Genomic DNA, 21,669 nt, shown 5'->3' on the forward strand with positions numbered 1-21,669 from the left:
ACAAACTTTTTGAATATTATAAAATTCACACGTTTCACATCAAATATATCATTTATTGTTGTTTTCGAACCCCCCTATTCAAAAGTGCTAGCTACGGGCCTGCTTTGGATAGATGAACTAAAAAATTTGACAGGAGTGGAAGAACAATCTGATAACAATATACCTCCAAGTCCTAAAGCCTTGGACCACTAATTAGTGAACGTTTACCTGAGAAAAATGTAGGACACTTGTAACAAAATGGCAGCCAGTTGACAATTTTGAATAAAAGACAGAATGACTTGCTTCAGTAACACAGCATAAGGCATGCCTTAAAAATGATCTAATCTCATATTAATTGTTGGTGTTTTTTGCGATAAAAAGTCAAAGTAACAAAAACAAGCAGCCTATCGGCTGAGATAGCTCAACTGTTAGCACTGCACATTTCAATTAAAGAACAGAAAATATCATTTTTCACTATAAATGATTGTGGTTTTTAACAATAAGTCGAAAATATCACTTTTTATCAAAAATGACAAAAATATTCACCAAAATTAGAGAATTGAAGATATCATTACAAAATGAACAAATCTGAGAGAGATCCACATGTAGTACCTATATATGTATTATCAAAGGAATTGGACTTGCAGTTTTTAACAAGAAGTCGAAAATATCACTTTTTACCAAAAATGACCCCGGTAAAATTGACAAAATTTGCCTTTCACACTCAATAGCTAGGGGAAATCACAACTTTCTCTTGAAATTTGTAATTTTATTAGCTTTTAATAAGTTCATTTGGTCCAAATAGAGCATTTTCTGTTCACTTTGAGATCCTGCATGTTTGAAATTGAATAGGGAAAAACAAAGGACATCAAAACATTACACGAGATTCAACAAACATGAATGTTTTTTTGGTTACTTCCATGTGTATACACAATTGATTATGGTAAATTGTGATGCAATTAACATGTACATACACTTTGTACAAAGTTGGCATGGAAGAGTGGGGTAAATTAACCAGTCACATTTAGAAAAACCCTTGTGTGACAGACAGCTCATGTTGTTGCAAGTACACAGCAATTGAACACTAGGGGGTAATACATACAGCAGCATTGCAAGCAAGGAGCCAGTAGATCATTATCAGATTTGGAGACAACATTGATTGCGTCATTCAACTACTTAGCTGAAACTAATGCTGGTTACGTGTACAAAACAAATTTATATGGTCACAGTAATAGATACACAAGTGGTTCTCTGTGCAAGTCATAACATAGTAGACATAGTTGGTGGTAAAAAAAAGTGACTTTTAAACAACATATACAACCCAGCATTTATTTAAACATTAAACAAATTCACTGGAATCACCAAAGCCATTTATTTTATCAATAAACCTGAATATTTATAAATTCAAACACATTCAGTTACACATTGTATGAGATCATGTTATGTCATAGGTTCGGCAAATAAATACAGTAGATAATGGCGAGGTAGGAAAGTGTCATCCAATCATAAATCATCATAGCCTGTCTGATTGATGCAAGCATTCTACCAAATAGAGGGAGGTGCTTGCCTAGCCAATCAAAACCAAGCCAATCATCTTGTTTGGATTTCAATAAACCACAGTTTGGTTTACAACTATTTATCGATATGTATCGTATATTTATTATCAATCTGATTAAAATCTGATGTAGTGTACGGGATTTAATTATTTTGGCTATAAACTTATTTTAATTTTATTACTTATGCCTTTTCATTTTATTATTTTACTTTGATTTTGAGATTTTTTTTTAATTCCGCCCTATTGGCTTTCGCAATTACCAAAACTTCATAAAATAAATACTAGATAAAAATAAAATAAAATAAAATAAATATACAAAAAAAAAAGCCAAAACTAGGATCTTATTTTAATCAGATTGATTTATTATCAGTATCAGTACAGGGGGTTTGTTTGACGTCAGTGTAATGGAATAAACATCTTATTGACAAATACTGTTATTTAACCACCAAAATACAACATATAGGTAGCTATTAAAAAGGCACAGATTTTGGTGTAAATAAGCAAGATTTTACTGTTACAGGTACATAGACTGTCCTGCCAAATCTAAGATAACAGTCACATCTCCCAACAGTGCAAATCTCAGTAGTTTGCTCAGACCACATATGATAAATTAAACATTACATTGCATCAAAGATGTACAGAAATACAATACGATACTTTGCCAACCTGCCACTGGCATAAAACCAGCAATATTACTTAAGTTTACTGTGTAAAAATTGCATTGTTTTTGTTTAAAAAGTAAAACCCTAAATTATAGTCTATACATCTAAAATTAAGTTGTCGCTCATTTGGAAATTGACTTAGGAATCCACCCTCGACTATTATAGTATTATGTATATGTAACAGGGCTGTGTCTAAACTGACCACAACCATTTTTAACAGGTACAAATTTTTGAGCACAATAAGTTTTGTTTTTGATCTCCATATTCCCTCTTAATTACACTGCACATACCAAATATATTAAAATATATTAAAATATATTAATATATATTAATATATTAAAATATATTAATGCAAATCGTGGATCTTAGTGGTATAACAACCAAGGTGCAACTGTGTTGTACAGTAGACGAACAAATACAAATCCAATTCGTCATGAATTGAAAAATTAATTTGGAAATTGATTCTCTGGATCCAACTTCTTCATAATTTTAAGAAAGCACTGAAGTCTAAAAAGAACACATGAATTGCATCAACCCCAATTTAACTTCTCAAACTTGTATTTGTTTTACAATAGTTGCCAAATACATTTTCTCTTCTTGTGTATGATAAAGACTCCACAGAATGCATTTTCACTTCCTAAAGACCCTACACCCAGGCCTCACTTCTCAAAATGCTAAGCACAATTCCTGTAAAAGTGGTTCTATTTCCATATTTTAAATATCTAATTCTTATTTACAGCGTGTATTAATATTACATTCCACTGTATGCAGGCCCACCACCGGCCTCAGGAACAACCCAGTTAATATTCTGACTTGGATCTTTAATATCACATGTTTTACAGTGTACACAATTTTGTGCATTTATCTGCAGTCTTTTCGCCTCGCCATCTTCAGTGGGAACATATTCGTAAACACCTAAAGAAAAGACACATGATAATTGGTTACAAATATAAAATGCTGAACAGAGTGTGATATATTTGGTAAGTTGACCCATCCCTATTATTGTAAAGGTGAAAGATATTGATAAAACAGTTGATATGCAAATGAAGCTAATTAATATGTGCACAGTAATCTCTACTCCACATCTACTGGTTCAAAATTCCAAAGTAATCAGAATTCTTATCATGTCTTTTATTTGTCTATACAATGTATTAAACCATGTTATAATGAACACCTTTTTTAATAAATTTCCTGATATGATGAACACATGTATAGTATGTGTTTCATTATACAGTAGTGAACACTTCACTATAATGAACTAATTTGTATATGCCCTAAAAAGTATGTGATGTTGTATACATGTACATCACATGGAACCTATATCAAACACGATGTGTTACGACCATGGCCACACATTGCAAATATCAAGATTCTAGTGAAATATAATATAGTTGATCAATATGTAAATCAGGCTAATTAATATGCGCAGTTGAAGCAAAAACTAATCAGGTGTCAAACTTGTTCCATCTCATCTGAATTCATCACATAGTGATGAAACCAAATTCATGCAGTATGAATACAAAAGTATTCTGAAGGCTGTTATCTAAAATACATGTATGTGGATGGATAGTTGCCATTTACTAAAAGGTGGACAGAGAGCACTCACCTGCTGGACAGAACCTTTCCTCTGGTCCATCATATACACCAAGATTATTCTTAACTGGAATGCTATCATCCTTTAATGTAAGATGTGCAGGTTGGTCATGTTCATGATTGGTTCCACTTAATGCCACTGAACTCAGAAGGTCAAAACTGATCTTGCCATCTGGTTTAGGATACTCTATTGGTTTACACTCTGCTGCTGGTTTCAGTGAATCACTATCCTTGCCTGATGTAGTAATTGATGTATTAGTAATATTCTTGTTGAGTTAAGTGACAAATGTGAAGATAATGTATATTGCTGATTTATGACGATCTTCTTAACCCTTTGGCGACCAAAGTAAACTAATGTAACTATAAACAAATTTGAAACCCACATTTTTTATAATTTTTCTAAAATTTTGATAATGACTTGTAACCAGTATGTTATGTTCAAAAAAGAAAATTACATAAAAAAACAGGCAAAATGTTGCACCAAAAAATTTTGCCAGGAAAAATTATGATACTCAAAGTGTGATGTAAAAAAATGTGATGTATTATCATATGAAATATAAAGGCAGGTTTCAGATACATGGTTGCATCATTAACAATAAGGTAACTCAAAATCAATGTAAATTAGCCTAATTTCTAATTTTATGTATGCATTGACAAAAATATAATAATCAAACTCCAATTTTAGAGCTATCTCAATCAACATACATCTGGAAATCGAATCGACCACTAACATGCGACTGGTAGCAGGAAACGAAAAACACAAAATAAAACAAAGTAAAAATTCCTTACATTTGTGTTTCATCGTCCATGGTTCCCGTCCCCTCATTAGATACACAAACAAACCAGTGTACATCATGGTACCATAAAGTCCAAATGGACCGTGGAATGATGGCCGTACGTTCCGAACCTGCTTCAGCTCGTTCCAGATCCAACTGTTTCGTATCCTTTCCTCATAATCATCCACAAATATTCCTAGAGAATAAATGAAGCATGGTGATATCACTTTAGCCTTTAGTCAATCATGTTCCCATTCTTTGTTCATTCGTCCTTGCTTATCTGATGCTCTTATGTCTAAATCACAGACATTTTAAAAGTAGAACCCTAACTCATAAATGCAGATACTCAGAATTTATTCATTTTGCAATAAATTGTGCTCACGGACAATATAATGATATTGAAATGTTTGAGAAAATGATGGTTGCATTTTAGAAAATAGTGGCCAAATCGTCAGGTTTATAATGCTTTTACAATAGGTTTCTATGGCAGAGATAATATACATTTAATATCCAAATTGTAGGCTAGTGACATATATTGTGACTGATGGAGTACTTTTTGTTTTCCTAAATTATTTCAAAAATCTGGGTTTTAAAAATTGTAAAAGAATGCAATTTTTCTTCACATTGTGTTCTATGAAATTGTTCCAAAAATAGTGATTTTTGAAAGATATTAGAACAAGTTTCTCAAAATACATCACTGAAACACACAGTAATGCTATTTCATGGTGTCATGGGAATATAGCTCCACGATTTTACATACCCAGTAATAAACCAATGAACATTGTCATACGATTTATGACTTTCTCAAAAATTACGAGTAGGGTTCTACCTTAAGACAAGGATTTTGAATAACAGATTTTTGGGTGTGTATTATACTTAAATAAATAGAAAAAAAATAACAAGGATATTGACAAACTTGCCTTCTGTATGAGATGAAAGATTCTCATTGGTCAGTTTATCAAAGATGGCTTCCGCAGCAACAATACCACTCTTCATAGCAGTGTGTGTACCTTTAATTTTGGGGACATTCATAAAACCAGGACTACACCCTACCAAGAGTCCACCTGGGAAGGCTAATTGTGGAATACACTGAAATATACAATGACTCAATTAACACACTGGAATAAAAAGTCTTACGTACATTTGGTCTAAAATTTAAGTAAAGCATTTTAGAAAAATACAAAAAAAATATGCAAAATGATGTAACAAATTTTCTGTAAGTTAGACTACTGCTGCTAGTGATGTTAATTTGAAGTACGGCCAATCTTACCTGGAAACCGCCTTCATTGAGAGCTCTAGCACCGTACGATATCCGCTTACCGCCTTCAAATAACCCGCTGACAGATGGATGGTGTTTAAACTTTTGGAAAGTTTTGAAAGGATTAACATAAGGATTTTGATAATCTAATCCAAGGGCAAATCCAACAGACACAAGTGGTGCAGATTCATCTAGATGATATATAAAAGAACCACCATAAGATTTATAATCCTGTAGATAAAAAGAAACAAATAATTGTATTACACTGTCTCTGTGAGTTATCAAGTTTAGGTCTCTGCATGAAACATTTCATAAACATACACCTTTAGTGGTGAAATCTGAAATGAAATGGCTTCATGGAATGGTTCAATTAATGTGGAAGTTATAAACATCATTAGCATTGCCTATCAGAATTTTAACATCCATCATTTCTACTACAGGTAACACAGCACACTACCTAAATGTGCTGAAGGTGAGGGTCTCTCTTGGGAAGGTTCTTGTACTTAGAGTGAACTGCTAGAAATACATCTATATTCAGAGATGAACAACGAACAAGATACGCAACAATTGTACATCTATTAGAAGGGTAAATGGAATGTAAATAGATTACTAGTAGCTGACTAGAGTTTAATAGTATATTAAAAGAAAATTCAAGATATTATTATGAAATGACCAAATCAGACAGATGTGTACCCATAGATACTACATAATAGGTATCAAAGCAATTTGTCTAGCGTTTTATTTCAAATTCAAGTTTAAAATGCAATTATTTAAGGAATGGATATATCCTTGGTTTATATTTGAGGCACATAATTTTGCCTTAAAAAATCATGAAAAAAACCCAAAAAAACTTCTATTCCCTGAATGTGCTGTCACAGACACAGGTGCAATTTCTACTTGGCGATGTAGTTAGATTTATTTCTGGAACAACCAGATTACACTAATCAGAAACTAATATATTTGGGTAAAATGCAGATGATATCTGACAGAAAGAAAATTATTGTTGGCTTTGCTATTATTTTTTGTTCATACTTATTTTCTTCAAAATTTTAGGATGTTCTAGCATGACTATGTTATTGGGTTAGCATTGAAAATTGAGGCGATACAGGACTCCACGGCTATCAGAGACGGGTTCATTTCCCGGTTCATTGGGCATGTTTGGTTGTGCCTTCAAATCTACCAAGCCACATGAAATTAACATTTTCAGTTCATGAACATTAATCTAACTTCACAAGAGACAGAAGCCATTTTTATGTTGTTGTAAAAGCAAATCTGGGATGAATGGTGAACAATCACCTATACAAATAGTTTTACTGTCATCTTTCATGGAGCTAAAAATGAAATGCAATATAATGCTTTTGACTGGTTGCAATGTGTGTTGTCATGGTTTGCATGGGACACACCCACAACAACCCAAATCAATGTTATTGACAGTCGTACATGTATAACAATTACTGTATTTGTGATAGCTTGCTTCAAATTACTTTTATGCATATTAATAAGGTCACATGATGACATACAATATTTGAAAAGCTGCAATGCTTTTGGTATATTAATCAGCTGAAAACAAGCTTGGATTACCAGAAAAGAGCAATACAAAACTGACCTAAGGCAGTGTAGGATACTGGACTGTCCTCTGAGACTAGAATGCCCCCAGTGAAACAAATCTAATTTCTTTAGCAATCATAACTCATATGAAGGTATGACAGTTAGTGATAGCAGCATAAATTGGTGACATAAGGCATATACTGTGTATATAGTTCCTTAACTGCAGACAAATGTCAAACAAAGATAGTGTGCCAGTATGAGTAATACAAGAACATGTATGTGAATGTGTACTTACTAAAGGCCATCCTACTGTGTGCTCTATACAACCTGGTTTATGTCTAGCTGGATCAACTTCCCATATCTGAAATATGAAAGTATAGGTCATATTATAACACAGTTATTGCTGTAACAATGGGTCAATCAGTGGAGTCATCACATTTCATGTTGCGTCCCAAAAATAACAAAATCAGTTAAAGTGACAATAGCTGTAACTATCAATCTATATTCTCTGATTTTTGTTTTTAATAGAACATTTGCTGTTATTAGTCTCATTTTCATAAGAGGACTGGTGACAATACACCGTCAGGAATGCATGACAAGACATCACCAACATAGCGATTTGGTTTTTAGTGACAGTATCATAAATATGTAAACAGAATGTATATGTACAATAAGTTTAAGTTTAATCAGTAGTAATGGCAGTCATTTTATATATGGATTATTAATGTCATTAATTGAACCAGTCAGATGGCATAACTATAATACAGATTTGGAAACAGTTAGTCCAGTGTTTCATACATAAAATAAAAAAAGATAATTTTTCATCCTTCACAATCAATAACTCACCTCCTTAAGTCCAATCGCATAAGTCTGTGGTTGGCAGTATTTCCGTAAATCAAACTTCTTAAAAAGCTGTTTTGCAAGATGACCATGACAACCTTCACCAAATACTGTTACCTTGGCATGAAGCTCCATACCACGTTCGAAGGTCGCCTGTGTGTAGAGTACAAGCACAATGTAACAAATTTACATTCCCTTTTAGCACTAACACATCGCCACTGGATGATTAGGATTGTTCATGTCTGTGCAAAATCTTTTGTGAAGACTACACCGTAGAAGCACCTCTAATCAAGCATTGTTTATTGCTATTTCCAGCCGTAATAAAAAGACATGGTACATGTACACATGGCAAATAGTCGTTTCTCTTCCTACCTTAGGAGACCCATCCTTAGCAATGCCAACATCAGTGGTGGCTACTCCTTTCACACTGCCATCTTCATGAAAGAGTACCTAGAATACAAACATGCGCAACTGACTGTTATCTACTAGAGCATGTTATTTTGGAAGTCACATGAGAACATTTCATATCAATACTACTGTCAAGCATTTAAACTGAGCTACAAGGTCTGAGACTGTGTGAACATAGCCAGGCTATATAATAAGTTATTATGAAAATATCACAATAGTGGAAGTTGATGCATTCCTGTACTGCCTTAGTGCATACCTTTGTGACATTCTTATGGTAACTTTATATATAAAGCCAGAACAAAAAATATAAATTGCTCAGTTGATTTTTTAGAGAAAATCAAGTAACATTTTTGTTTAAATGCGGGCACCAAAGAGCGAAGAGTTTTTTTTATTACAAAATGCACAAGCAATTCTAGTTTTTAGCACTTATAAATAATTTCATGCTAAAAATGACTGATTCTTAAAACAAGCAGCCTAGCGGCTGAGATACATTTTTTTGTAGCTCCGCTGTTAGCAATGCACATTTCAATTAAAGAACTGAAGACATCATTAGAAAATGAACAATATGTATAGTATCAAAGCAATCGGACTTACAGTTTTTAACAAGAAGTCGAAAATATCACTTTCTACCAAAAATGACAAAAATATTCACCAAAATTAAAGAATCGAAGATATCACCACGAAATGAACAAATCTGAGAAAGGTCTACATGTAGTATCTATATTGAACTATTGGTTTTTAACAAGAAGGTGAAAATATCACTTTTTACCAAAAATTACAAAAATATTCACCAAAATTAGAGAATTGAAGACATCATCACAAAATGAACAAATCTGAGAGAGGTCCACATGTAGTACCTATATATGTAATATCAAAGCAATCGGACTTGCGGTTTTTAACAAGAAGTCGAAAATATCACTTTTTACCAAAAATGACAAAAATATTAACCAAAAATTAGAGAATTGAAGATATCATCACGAAATGAATAAATCTGAGAGAGGTCCACATGTAGTACCTATATATGTAGTATCAAAGCAATTGGACTTGCAGTTTTTAACAAGAAGTCGAAAATATCACTTTTTACCAAAAATGACAAAAATATTCACTAAAAATTAGAGAATTGAAGATATCATCACAAAATGAACAAATCTGAGAGAGGTCCACATGTAGTACCTATATATGTAGTATCAAAGCAATTGGACTTGCGGTTTTTAACAAGAAGTCGAAAATATCACTTTTTACCAAAAATTACAAAAATATTCACCAAAATTAGAGAATTGAAGATATCATCACGAAATGAACAAATCTGAGAGAGGTCCACATGTAGTACCTATATATGTAGTATCAAAGCAATTGGACTTGCGGTTTTTAACAAGAAGTCGAAAATATCACTTTTTACCAAAAATTACAAAAATATTCACCAAAATTAGAGAATTAAAGGTATCATTACAAAATGAACAAATCTGAGAGAGGTCCACATGTAGTACCTATATATGTAATATCAAAGCAATTGCACTTGCGGTTTTTAACAAGAAGTCGAAAATATCACTTTTCACCAAAAATTACCAAAATCAGAGAATTGAAGATATCAACATGAAATGAACAAACCTAAGAGAGGTCTACCCAAGGTACATATACACCAAGTATCAAAGCATTCAGGCTTGTAGTTTTCAAGAAGAAGTCGAAAAAGTAAAACATTGACACGGACGACGACAACGGACAATCACTCATATGATAAGCTCCGCTCGACAAAGTCGACAGTGGAGCTAAAAACTCACCTCACTAGCTGGATAGCCAGGGTAGATCTCTACACCCAATTCTTCAGCTTGTTCTCCAAGCCACTTGACAACATTACCGAGCCTAACAATGTAGTTGCCATGATTATTCATGGGCAGACCTATTGGCAGAAAGGATGGAAGACCTACTACAGTGTTAATGATGGGTTTCATAACTAGTGCCCTGGATGGAAGACTGGAGAAGGGTACTGTGTTAGTCGGTGCAAAGTAACAGACAATAATTCCAGGTATAAAACATCACATGCTTAACTAATTGAACTATATCACATCAAATTCTATTCACTATGAATACCACAAATATATTGATTTCAAAACCTTTTTTCCCAATCACCAATAATATTAAGCACCCTGTACTCCAACCATCCCAACCAGTACACCAGTTATAACTACTTTTCAAACTTAGCATACTATGGGTAAGCTCATTCCGGGAGGTGTCACCCACACTTACTACTTACATTAAGCACTACCATTGGGGGGGCAAACAATTCCCAAACCTTTAAAAAAACATTCTGCTTCAGGGCTGCATGACTTCCATCTCTCATGCAGACGTGCTTGCCTATTTTTTTCTGCAAAAAAAGCTTCACACTACACAGTACACGATACAACATAAATGAGAACATCAGTGCGTTAGAATACAAAAAATAGTTTCAATGCTGGCAGTGTTATTGCACGTATTAACAGAAAACACATACATGTTCAGTGAACAATGCACAGTCATATCAATATGTGCCAAAGTGAACACACTTTTACTGTGCAAAGCATTGCAAGGTTGCATTCATGTAATATATCATATATTGGTACATGTTCCGACATTTTAACTTTCAACTTTAGGATATAGAATTTACTCGCTAATGACACTTCTTGCATGGAGTGCAAAAAGTTATAAATGGTGTCTTTTAACTTTAATATACATATCTTGCAATTTCAAATGTAATTAAGTAATATATAATCATGAATAACATAACCATGATACAAATATGATTGCATATAAAGCAGGAGCATAATTTACATTTAGTCAAACCAATATATATCTACATGTAACAAGTCATAACAAAGTCACTGTAAACTGAAATGAGTCATTTTGAATCACAACATGAAACATATTACATAATGTATAATAATATACCGATAATAATAAAGTTTAATTGCAATCAGGCAATATATACATATATAATGTATGTTTCAATATGGACAATAGCTGCCCATGAAAGGCAGAAAGGCTTGATTTTGATGGATTTTAACATTAAAATGACCATGAATTTGTTGTTTTAAAATGTTGCTAATCTTGAGAAGATTAAATTATCAAAACAAGTTCAATCACAATGTTAAATTTGAATAATTCATCTAGGTGTCCATACTAAAAAGAATTTTACCACAAAGCAAAAAAGACTATTTGTTTCTTTATTACAAGTTTGCGTTTTAATGAGATTTGACTGCATCTATGTAGCAATAAGACTATTATTTTGAACAGACTGAAACACACGGTATTAACATGACCCAAAATTCCTGATTTGAAATATAGAATATAACATTTGATGAAAGTCTGTTAAGATATGTATACAGAAAAGTCAACAATGCAGCGACTGATGTAACCCCTTCACATATCCTTTACATACCAGTAAAAGGGAGGGGTGAGCAGAGGAAATTAAAAAGAATGAAAAGGATACAAAACTATTTCATAGCAGGATTTAGCAAGTTTATTTATTTTTACCATTTAAGAATAAATGTTTGTACCGATATGAAGTAAAATAGAGTTAATACCTGGTAATATCGGTATTGGTATCCGTCTCTTCTCTGTTAATAAACCAAATCTGTCATCTTTGACTTGTGTATGTAAAGGTGCACCTTTCTCTTTCCAGTCCGGTATGAGTTCATTCAAAGCTACAGGTTCCAGACAAGCACCGGATAATGTATGGCCACCTAAGGTTGGGCACAGATTAAAAGGAATATTTCTACATATATCTGGTGCAGTAATGCACAGGTTATCAGCAGCCTACCTTATCTGCATATGCAAATTCCAAATATTGAACAAAGATGTGATATTTCCAAAATATTAGCCATGTTTCAAAATGAAGTTCACAGCAAAAACATTTTCACCACCTTGAAAAAGTTCAAACACCATGTGAGTGGTCAAGGAATGAGTATGAAAAAAAACAACATATTTCTCATACAGAGGTATGTAAATGTATGGAAAAACAGCCATTACGAGCGTCGCTGCGAGTTCGCAATGGCAAAAAAACTGACGATTGAGAGTTAGCAATGGCAAAAAAACAGTCGACTGAGAGTTCGAGTAACGCATAAAACAAAAGACTGATTTATATTGTTGAGCATTGCTGTGGTGGAAAATAGAAAACAGTTTTGAAACGTCGCGTTAACCATCAAAGGTATGCCGACAGTCAACCAATGGTAGATGTGGATTCACGCAACCCTGTTGTTACATTGTACCAAACATGAAGCGGAGAGATTTGACACAGCATAATAAAAGTCAAACTCTCTTGTGAGGACATTTCATTTGGTGAATTATTTGAGGAAAAAACGTTGTGACAAGATGTAATTCACAGCGTTCCGCAGAGCCATTGTATTCATAGTTCGAATTACAAAATGACCCCGAACATGGCGTGCAGTCTGCAGACAGCGGTACATTTCACCGGCAAACTGCACTGCAATCTGAATCATTACAAATGGGCAGGATTTTATTTTTGTTGTCCGTTGCTCTAACCTACGATTGTCGCGAAAAATGGAGTCAATTCAGTTCCCGGGGTAGTTGTTTATTTGAGGTATTACTAATCACTTGCATATGTTGCAGAAACCCTCGTAGTTTATTTATTTACAGGCTAACACAAGCTACAAGCGTCAACTTGTATAGTGGTCCAGTCAGGGATGCTTCAATAGAATATTGATCAGAGCTATGCGAACACTCCGTAACGACAGAACTTATAACGGAGCTGATACGTATCCTGTTACGTATCATATATATTTGCCATCCTCGTATCGTTGAACTACGATGCCACGGCGATGACCGATAATATGTGCATGCATGCTCTATATGGCGCTGGTGTGTTCGCTACGACTCAGACTAGTCTGAGGCTACGGTAAACAATAAGCAAACTCTTCACTCTTGGTCGCAGCGAAATTGTAACATTACTGACTGGCGACATAAATGCTACTACTGATGCGTAGAAATAGTAAAGAAAATATATTTGAGACGATGTTTCGTGAGAAATACGGTTAGAAAGCTAACGATCAAGTTGAGTTCATCGCCTGCTACGTGAATTCACGTCTGTGATTGGATAATCACTTGACGCGTTGGTGAGATCCCATGCCCAGTTGATAAGTTTTGTTTTTAGCATATAGTTTTTTTCCAACGATTGTTTTCTGCATATGGCCCGCAATCGATCTTTTTACGATGAGATAGTTGTGGGTGTTTACTACGGTAACTACATACTTCAAGTTTCAGAAACAGATCAGATAGGACTATGTGCATTCGTCGTGACACAAAAACTGAACAGGAAACATCGAAGCTACCTTTGGCTACATTTACCTCCGGTGGTATGGGAGGAGTTTAGTTTTTATAATTCGACAGATTATTCAAGTACAGCAAACGTTCTATGTGCACAGATGAGTTGTTTTCATGTTACACGAAGTACGGGCTAAGATTTGAGCTGATTTAGGCTTATCTAGCATATTTGCATTTCGGCTAGACCACGCACAGGGAGGGCCAGTCGTTAGCACGGGCTAAGGGGCGCCATCAGTCGGTGATCTTTGGCAAGCCGCGATTTACGAACGAAAAATGAACGACAAGTGCGAGGTTCTATTTCTGCTGCTGACATGTTTCGTTCTAATTTTGAAGCGACGTGCACAGGAACGAGAGAGAGAACGGACCCAACTTATTTGGATGCACAGAAACAGTATACAACAGCGTAACAGAATACAGAAATTTATTAATGCATGTCGTAGACAGCGAACCAAAAGGTCGCCGCAGAGGGCGCTTAGCCCTGGGCTAAGCATTCGCGCACACTTCGTTAGCCCGTGCTAAGGGTCTACCGCGTCTTAAATTAGGATCAGATTTAACCCGTACTTTAGCATTCCTTAGCCCGTGCTAAGCGTTCACGCATGTTTTCTTAGCACGGGCTAAGGAATTTAACCTCTTAGCCCGTGCTAAAGAGCTGTGCGTGAACGCAATTAATGTCAGTATGCGCGCTTATTGTTTATGTGTGTAAACTGTGTAAAGTAAAATAAACAAGTCATTTCTGGCAACAAGGCAACTTGTGAGAATCCGAATTCAAGTCGGGTATATTCACAGTTCCATCTAGAGTGACGTGGTCTACGCTGCTGTATTCTCTGTACTCTCCTAATAGTTGCCTTAATATTTACAGTAGTTCATTACAGTTCGTTCGAGCTTGCAGTTTGTATCATGGGTAACATAAAAATAAATGGGCCAGGCAACAAAGTTTCTATTTGTGACAACAGGCATTTTCAAAAGAATAATTACCACAGAATTGACACACATTGAAACATGGTCTTCCAAATTACAAAACGATGTAGTCTACGGTCATGGCAGTAACTTTTTAAGATAAAGGTTAAAATTTTATACGGATTAGATACTCTCTGAGTAAGCAGGTGAAAATTCTCCCTCTGCATTTCAAAATAGAGTTTTATCATCTCTACTGAGCTATAAAATGGCTGCTTGAACATATTTTTACAAATGCTCAAATGCATTTTCGGCAATGTTAAAATCGTGTGAGTATGTTTGTGGTTTATTGGTTTATTTGTATTATTGTGAACTGGAACATTGTTGCCTGACCCATTTATTTTGACTTCTATTACAATACAAACTGCAGGCTCAAGTGAAAGGGGCTGTAGCTAGTTCATGTAGCTGAAATGAGCTCATGTGGACTAGTTAACGTGTACCACTAATTACAGCCCATTACGGGTGTTGTACTTGGCTGGTGCTAATCATCGAATGCCGGTAAAGTTATCAACTGAAGAAAAAAAAAAAACAAGTTACTGACTTACATGTCTTGTAAACATCCAAACCGTTTACATATTTCATGCAAAAATTACGATTTGTCGTGCCTTTATTTTTGTTGTGCATTTTTTATTAGATACTATTATTATGGTTCAATTCTTTTGTAGTACATGTACATTGTATCAAAACTGACCAGAGGGTAAATTTGCGGAGACAAATGGCGACATCATGTTTCCGCTTGTGTTCGCAAATGAATTGAACTGCTTGGGAAATCCCATTTCTGCATCAAGCTCGAGACTGCTTGAAATTATCAATTTCGTAAAAAAGACGGAGATGAATGTCGTATATTGGAGTACTTAGTAGGGCCGCTCATTAAAATTACGTGTGATCTCAGGAATATAATACCGTCCCTTCCTGATGAAACAAACATTTCGTTATCTGGGAAATATGTACAAATTATTTATTTCTAACAAAAATAAAATGACGCCCAGGTTTTTGCTCTGCGAAACGCTGTGAATTACATCCTGTCGCAACGTTTTTTCCCTCAAATAATTCACCAAATGAAACGTCCTCGCAAGAGAATTTTATTACGCTGTGTCAAATCTCTCCGCTTCATGTTTGGTACAATGTAACAGCAGGGTTGCATGAATCCACATCTACCATTGGTTGACTGTCGGCATACCTTTGATGGTTCACATGACATTTCATAACTGTTTTCTATTTTTCACTGCAGCAACGCTCAACAATATAAATCAGCCTTTTGTTTTATGTGTTACTGTGAACTCTCAGTCGACTGTTTTTGTGGCATTGCGAACTCTCAATCGTCAGTTTTTTTGCCATTGCGAACTCGCAATCGCCTGTTTTTTCGCCATTGCGAACTCGCAGCGACGCTCGCAATGGCTGTTTTATCATACATTTACATACCTCTACAGCTATATATACAGTGTATATACATATATGGCTGTATGTTGTGATATGGTAATAGTGATAACCTTATTATCAACCCTCATTGCACACATCACAAAAGAAAACGATGCATTAACATTATTCACTTAGAACAGACAGTGCGTCAAGTTCCATGAAAAAGAAATAAGTGAAAGTGAAATATTAAACTTTCAATAATTCTTAGTCACATAATCGGTTCAAGAACAGTTACAAAATTTCCATCGTTTCATTACTATAGGTCACAGATCAAGACTTATTTAATTGAAGATCAATTCACTGTACGATTATCCAAGATTGTGAAAATCCTTACCTATCTCAGATGCTTTCTCAACAACACACACACGGAGTTCATGACCTTTTTCCTGACTCAGTTGTTTAAGTCGTATTGCTGTTGACAGACCAGATGGACCACCACCAACGATGACAACATCCGCTTCATCTCCATATCTTTCCATTTCAACATCTATGAAATAAACAGGTGTGCATATAAATACTTACAAAGACTACACAAATAAATAGTTTGTGAACGGTTTGTCCACCAAGGGAACACATACTTGAAAAAACCCAACAACAATGTTGTTGGAGAGTGCAGGGCAGACAGTTGACATATTTTTGTTGTACCATCACGGGTTAACACAAGCACATTAACAAAGCCATGAATTTAAACCAAAACAAATATTATTCATTAACAAGAAATACAAAATACTTCTGTTGTTAAATTAGATTAAATTTGTTATGTAGTGATGTTATTTCCTCCTGCGATCTACATGTACATCATTTTCAGGGCAGATGTTTTTTCACCAAATTGAATCCTAATGAATTCTGTTTTTATACCAGTTTTCAACTATCATGAATGAGCAGTTGTCAAATGATGCATATTTTACAAGGATCCCGTAAAAAAAAATCTGAAGAGAATCATTGTTTATTGAAAGAAAATTTTAAAATATGCGATAAAACTGTCATTCTTTATACTCTTTAAGCGCCAAGGTCAACAAATTTTCAACCCACCTAATTTTGTTTATATTATTTCCAAAATTTTGATCTATATAAACCTGTAGCAAATAGGCATACTGTAAAATGACTAATTTTCACTGTGTTTAAATTTCACTGATTTAGCAATTCAGGCATATTCAGTGGGTTTTAAATTCACAGTTTTATCATTTAGATAAATTTAGCGCATTTTCCAGTTTGCGAAATAAGCCAAATTAAAACCCAGTGAATAATTAACCCTTTACAGTACATGTACTGACCATACCACACACAGATTTAAATGAATTTCATTTATTGATAATGAACATTGTTTGACCACTGTATTTATTATTTGTGGATACCATCTTTTGTTAGAGGAGATTAATTATACTGTGATATCCTATCTCAAAGTATGGACAGCTGCTGCCTAATCTATTACAACCTGGATGTATCAGTACTGTTTATAATCTATTTTTGTTTTGCTGTCACAATTCAATACTAGAACACAGCAATGCCATGATTTAATGTAATGCAAATATTTAGAGAATAATAAAAGACACACTACCTACTACTGTGTGATAATAAAATAATGGGTGGGATGAAGTCAAGCCATTAATTAAGCAAATATCCCAATTGAACCACAGTGCTATATTGGATGAGAAAAAGAGTCTATGGTTTCGTCACACACATTAGCGCATCTAAACCCTTCTCTAAACCCAATATGAAGCTGTGGGGAATTAATTATTGTTATTATAAATCACCACCATCAAAATATCAAAATTAAAATTTAATTAAGTTTTGAGGCTTTTAGATAACATGAAATTAGTTGCCGATATAGGTTTACATATCCTGTGATAATATAAATATACTTCCTGGGTAGCAAAAAATTACCAAATGATAGATTTTGGTGGAATCTTTATGAGTCTATTAAATGCATACATGTATTAGTACCTGTATTACCACCAGACAATTTGTACTGAATCAACATGAATCAAACATTTTTTAAAAGTTTTTCTTCTTCTATTTCCCTTGCCATAGATGATTTGAATTTTGATTTATATGCCACGATGACAGGTCACAAAATTAATATACAAGAAATGGGTCCAAAGTCCCATAAATAAATCAAGTTGTTAACTGTACTAATATAATGCTGTGTAATAAAAAAACGACTCAGCTACTATGCCAAACAAATTGGGCTCCAAATTAACACAAAGAAGACCCAGGAAATGAGGCTCAACACCATATGCAACAGTAGACTGGTCATTGATGGAGCAGAAATTGAGCAGGTGGACCAATTTACTTACTTAGGTGCAGTCGTGAGCAATGAGGACCCCACACAAAAGGACATTAAAAGCAGACTAGCCAAAGCAAGATCTGCATTTCAAAGGTTGTGGCCCATATGGAAATCTAGCTAGTACTAGTATAACATCAGCACTAAAATCAAAATTCATAACAGCAATATAAAATCCATTTTACTGTATGGGAGTGAAAGCTGGAGGGGCACCAAGGTTGACATGAAAAAGCTATCAAGTTTCCACCATAACTGCTTCAGGCGCATCTGCAAAGTTTTCTGACCCTGCCGAATATCCACCTTGGACCTACTCAACAGAACTGGAGCCATCTGAATCATTGCACAAATAAGGCTTAGAAGACTCAGATGGCTTGGCCATGTTCTCAGAATGCCTGATTCATACAACACCAAGATAGCTCTCCGCTGGACACCACAAGGAAAACGACCGAAGGGCAGGCCGAAGAACACCTGGCAGAGAACCATTGAGCAAGAACTCAGGGAAATGAGTTTAACATGGGGAGAGGCAGAAACCAAGGCTAAAAACCGTGTTAAGTGGAGGGATCTTGTATTAACCTTATGTTCCGGTGGGAGCAACAAGAATTAAGAGAATAAAAAAAAAATACAAGTTTAATTTAAATTATTTTAAAGGCAATAGACAATAAAATAGAACTTGAAGGGTTCTCCAGAACCATTTGAGAGTCCCACTACCATGTCTATGTTGTGCAATATGCATACAGTCCCTACAACCACATATTACTATTTGGTTAGAGAAGATAACACGATGTTTTGAGACAGAAATCTTAATAGTATCTGATCAGAATTTATCACTACGTCTTACATACACACTATATCAAAGTCTACAACAAGATTGACACTTGAGGTCAACCAGGGGTCATACCACCAAAGTCCAAAACACCTTTACAGCAAAAGCATTCATTCAATGCTACAGTAATCAAACTGACAACACTGTAGTTGCTCTATTAGAAGTGCATCTCCATTAGAAGTGCATAAAAACAAAAAAAATTGCATTCATTCTAACTAAGACTGGATCATTAAAATATAATGTAGTTTGACCTTGCCCAGATACCCATCTTTCATTTAAGAAATACGATAGAGCAAGTACCATTATAATGTTGAGAAATTACAAGTGTTGTTTCACCTCATAACAAGCATCCTGGTACAATGTACCAAAGTGTAGCCAGCAATACATATTTACTATATTTTTTTCTTGATTCATAATCCAAACATTGTGTCACTGCAAAATCTGGAAACATTTTTTTTTTATTTTGAGAGAAATGTCAACAAGCAGTGAGTCATAATCACTGTCTATTCATCAAAATAGCAATAGCAATATGGTAATATAATTGGTTTTATTTCACTGCAGTATGTTTAGTTTATTCACTGAATTGACCAAGGTCAACTATATTTACAGAGAGGGATTTTGCACAGCTGCAAAAGACAATTAAATTATTCATGTAAAATGAACTTCAATGAAGTTCAATTTTATTATCTACTTTGGTTTATTGTTGTAGTGAATACAAAGATATATTATACATGTACATAAAATTACCCCTGACCTTTCCACCTTGCATCATTCTCCCTTGGTACTACGGTGTAGTGGGTTGTTATTCTTGGTGTAGCACCATCACTCGATATCCACCTACTCGACGTCCGAAGAGTCTGGAATGCTGTTGATCACAGTGAAGTAATTGATTATTCAAATAACGAAAAAAAAAATTAAAATAATGAATATATTTATTTTGATACTTCAATTAAGGTAGCAACAGGAGAAAAACTAGTTAAAAATTGATCTGTAATTCACACATTTACTAAATGTTACCAAGCATGCTACAATCGCAACCTGAACATCATCTGAAAGCTTAGATATAGGGAATATGGTAGTGCCTGTGTCATACCAATGTTTGTTAGATGGGCAACATGCATAGTAATATTGAATCACTAGTCAATTTTTAACTAAGAAGTAATGAAATTAATGAATAATGAGTCTCATTTCAATATTTAAAACACGATTCAACAACATAACTGTGACCAGACCGTTGTAATGTTCTCTAATTATTCAACAACAGGGTCATTATAAAGTTGAGGTAAAATATTTGGAAACAAAAGTGCAGTGATAAAGTAATTAGATAACTCATTGGGTAAATAATTACCTCCAATAAAAAAACCTTGTACGTGCACGGTATAGTGTAACTAAAACAAAACGATGTGTCCTATAAATTCCCCATCCAACAAGCAGTCTGATAACTGGATTGTGAATTAATTGCTTTCAAGGCCGAGATTGTATTACAATGAACTCGACTATGCCAAATGCCTACGTGCAGCACCGACGTCAAGGCCGGCGGTGATGTACATTGTAAAGGCAAAATAAACTGAATCGGTCTGACAGTGTAAATGAGCGAGTAAACGAACCGGCACTTTCCAGGACCGATAATGCATCGGGATTGCATGTCGCGCGATTGCACGCGCACGTACAAATGTTCATATATATAACCTCCCCCCCCCCCTCAACAGAACAAAATATTTACAAACATTCATTGAAAACAACAATATTTACCGGATCTGCAAGGATGTTTTAGAAGTGCCGCCATCTTTGAACAAGTGTTTTGGCTGTGCTTTATGACATACCTATTTGCGGCAGGTCACGACCTAACATAATATCTATATATCAGCCATTCAGAATAACGTCAGATAGTAATCATTAACTATTTCAATAATTATTATCCAACGAAAAAATATTCCCTTTTTACCAAGTATGCTGGTTTTATGCATATCTAAATCATCATTTTGCGACACTAAGTACCCGGATAAACAAGTTCGCCAGGACTATTGTAATGCAGACGCGTGTCAAAATGCACGTCGACACTGGCATAATAATAATGGTAGAAACAACACTACATACATTTATTATGTTATTACTTATCAAGCATGTTTAAATGGCAATACTCGTATTCATGTGATTACACTTTTAAAACGGCAATTTATCAATATATAAACCATGTAAAAACGAACCTGGGAATAGATTTTATCAAAATGAGGAGGCGTGGTCATTAAATCAACCA

General features: G+C 34.6%; 1 protein-coding gene across 2 annotated transcripts; it reads right to left on the reverse strand.

The window, feature by feature from the left end:
- Positions 1-2,783: 2,783 nt before the first annotated feature.
- On the reverse strand, positions 2,784-21,247 carry LOC100367315 (electron transfer flavoprotein-ubiquinone oxidoreductase, mitochondrial-like). Of its 2 annotated transcripts, none has more exons than XM_002736138.4 (13): positions 21,165-21,247; positions 20,167-20,277; positions 16,640-16,792; positions 12,177-12,335; positions 10,398-10,516; positions 8,584-8,661; positions 8,218-8,364; positions 7,667-7,732; positions 5,836-6,054; positions 5,486-5,654; positions 4,579-4,761; positions 3,803-4,024; positions 2,784-3,111 (listed from the first exon to the last, which is right to left on the reverse strand). In XM_002736138.4, exons 1-13 carry the CDS (start codon positions 21,196-21,198, stop codon positions 2,948-2,950), a joined length of 1,824 nt encoding a protein of 607 aa, XP_002736184.1. In that variant the 5' UTR covers positions 21,199-21,247; the 3' UTR covers positions 2,784-2,947. The 2 variants fall into 2 exon arrangements, with proteins under 2 accessions (XP_002736184.1, XP_085354146.1); XM_085498020.1 differs by having other exon boundaries at positions 10,398-10,540.
- Positions 21,248-21,669: the final 422 nt, after the last annotated feature.

This window comes from Saccoglossus kowalevskii, chromosome 4, assembly GCF_978046115.1.
Source record: "Saccoglossus kowalevskii chromosome 4, keSacKowa6.1, whole genome shotgun sequence".
NCBI classification, from domain to species: domain Eukaryota; kingdom Metazoa; phylum Hemichordata; class Enteropneusta; family Harrimaniidae; genus Saccoglossus; species Saccoglossus kowalevskii.

What these genes read in the sequence shown, in the direction of transcription:
- LOC100367315 (XM_085498020.1), bottom strand. Translation starts at nt 21,198, where the DNA reads ATGGCGGCACTTCTAAAACATCCTTGCAGATCCG. An exon ending in ATGCGATTGGACTTAAGGAG is followed by an intron (nt 7,733 to 8,217) that starts GTGAGTTATTGA and finishes TTCATATTTCAG; the next exon opens with ATATGGGAAGTTGATCCAGC. An exon ending in ATGGACGATGAAACACAAAT is followed by an intron (nt 4,025 to 4,578) that starts GTAAGGAATTTT and finishes TTACTACATCAG; the next exon opens with GCAAGGATAGTGATTCACTG.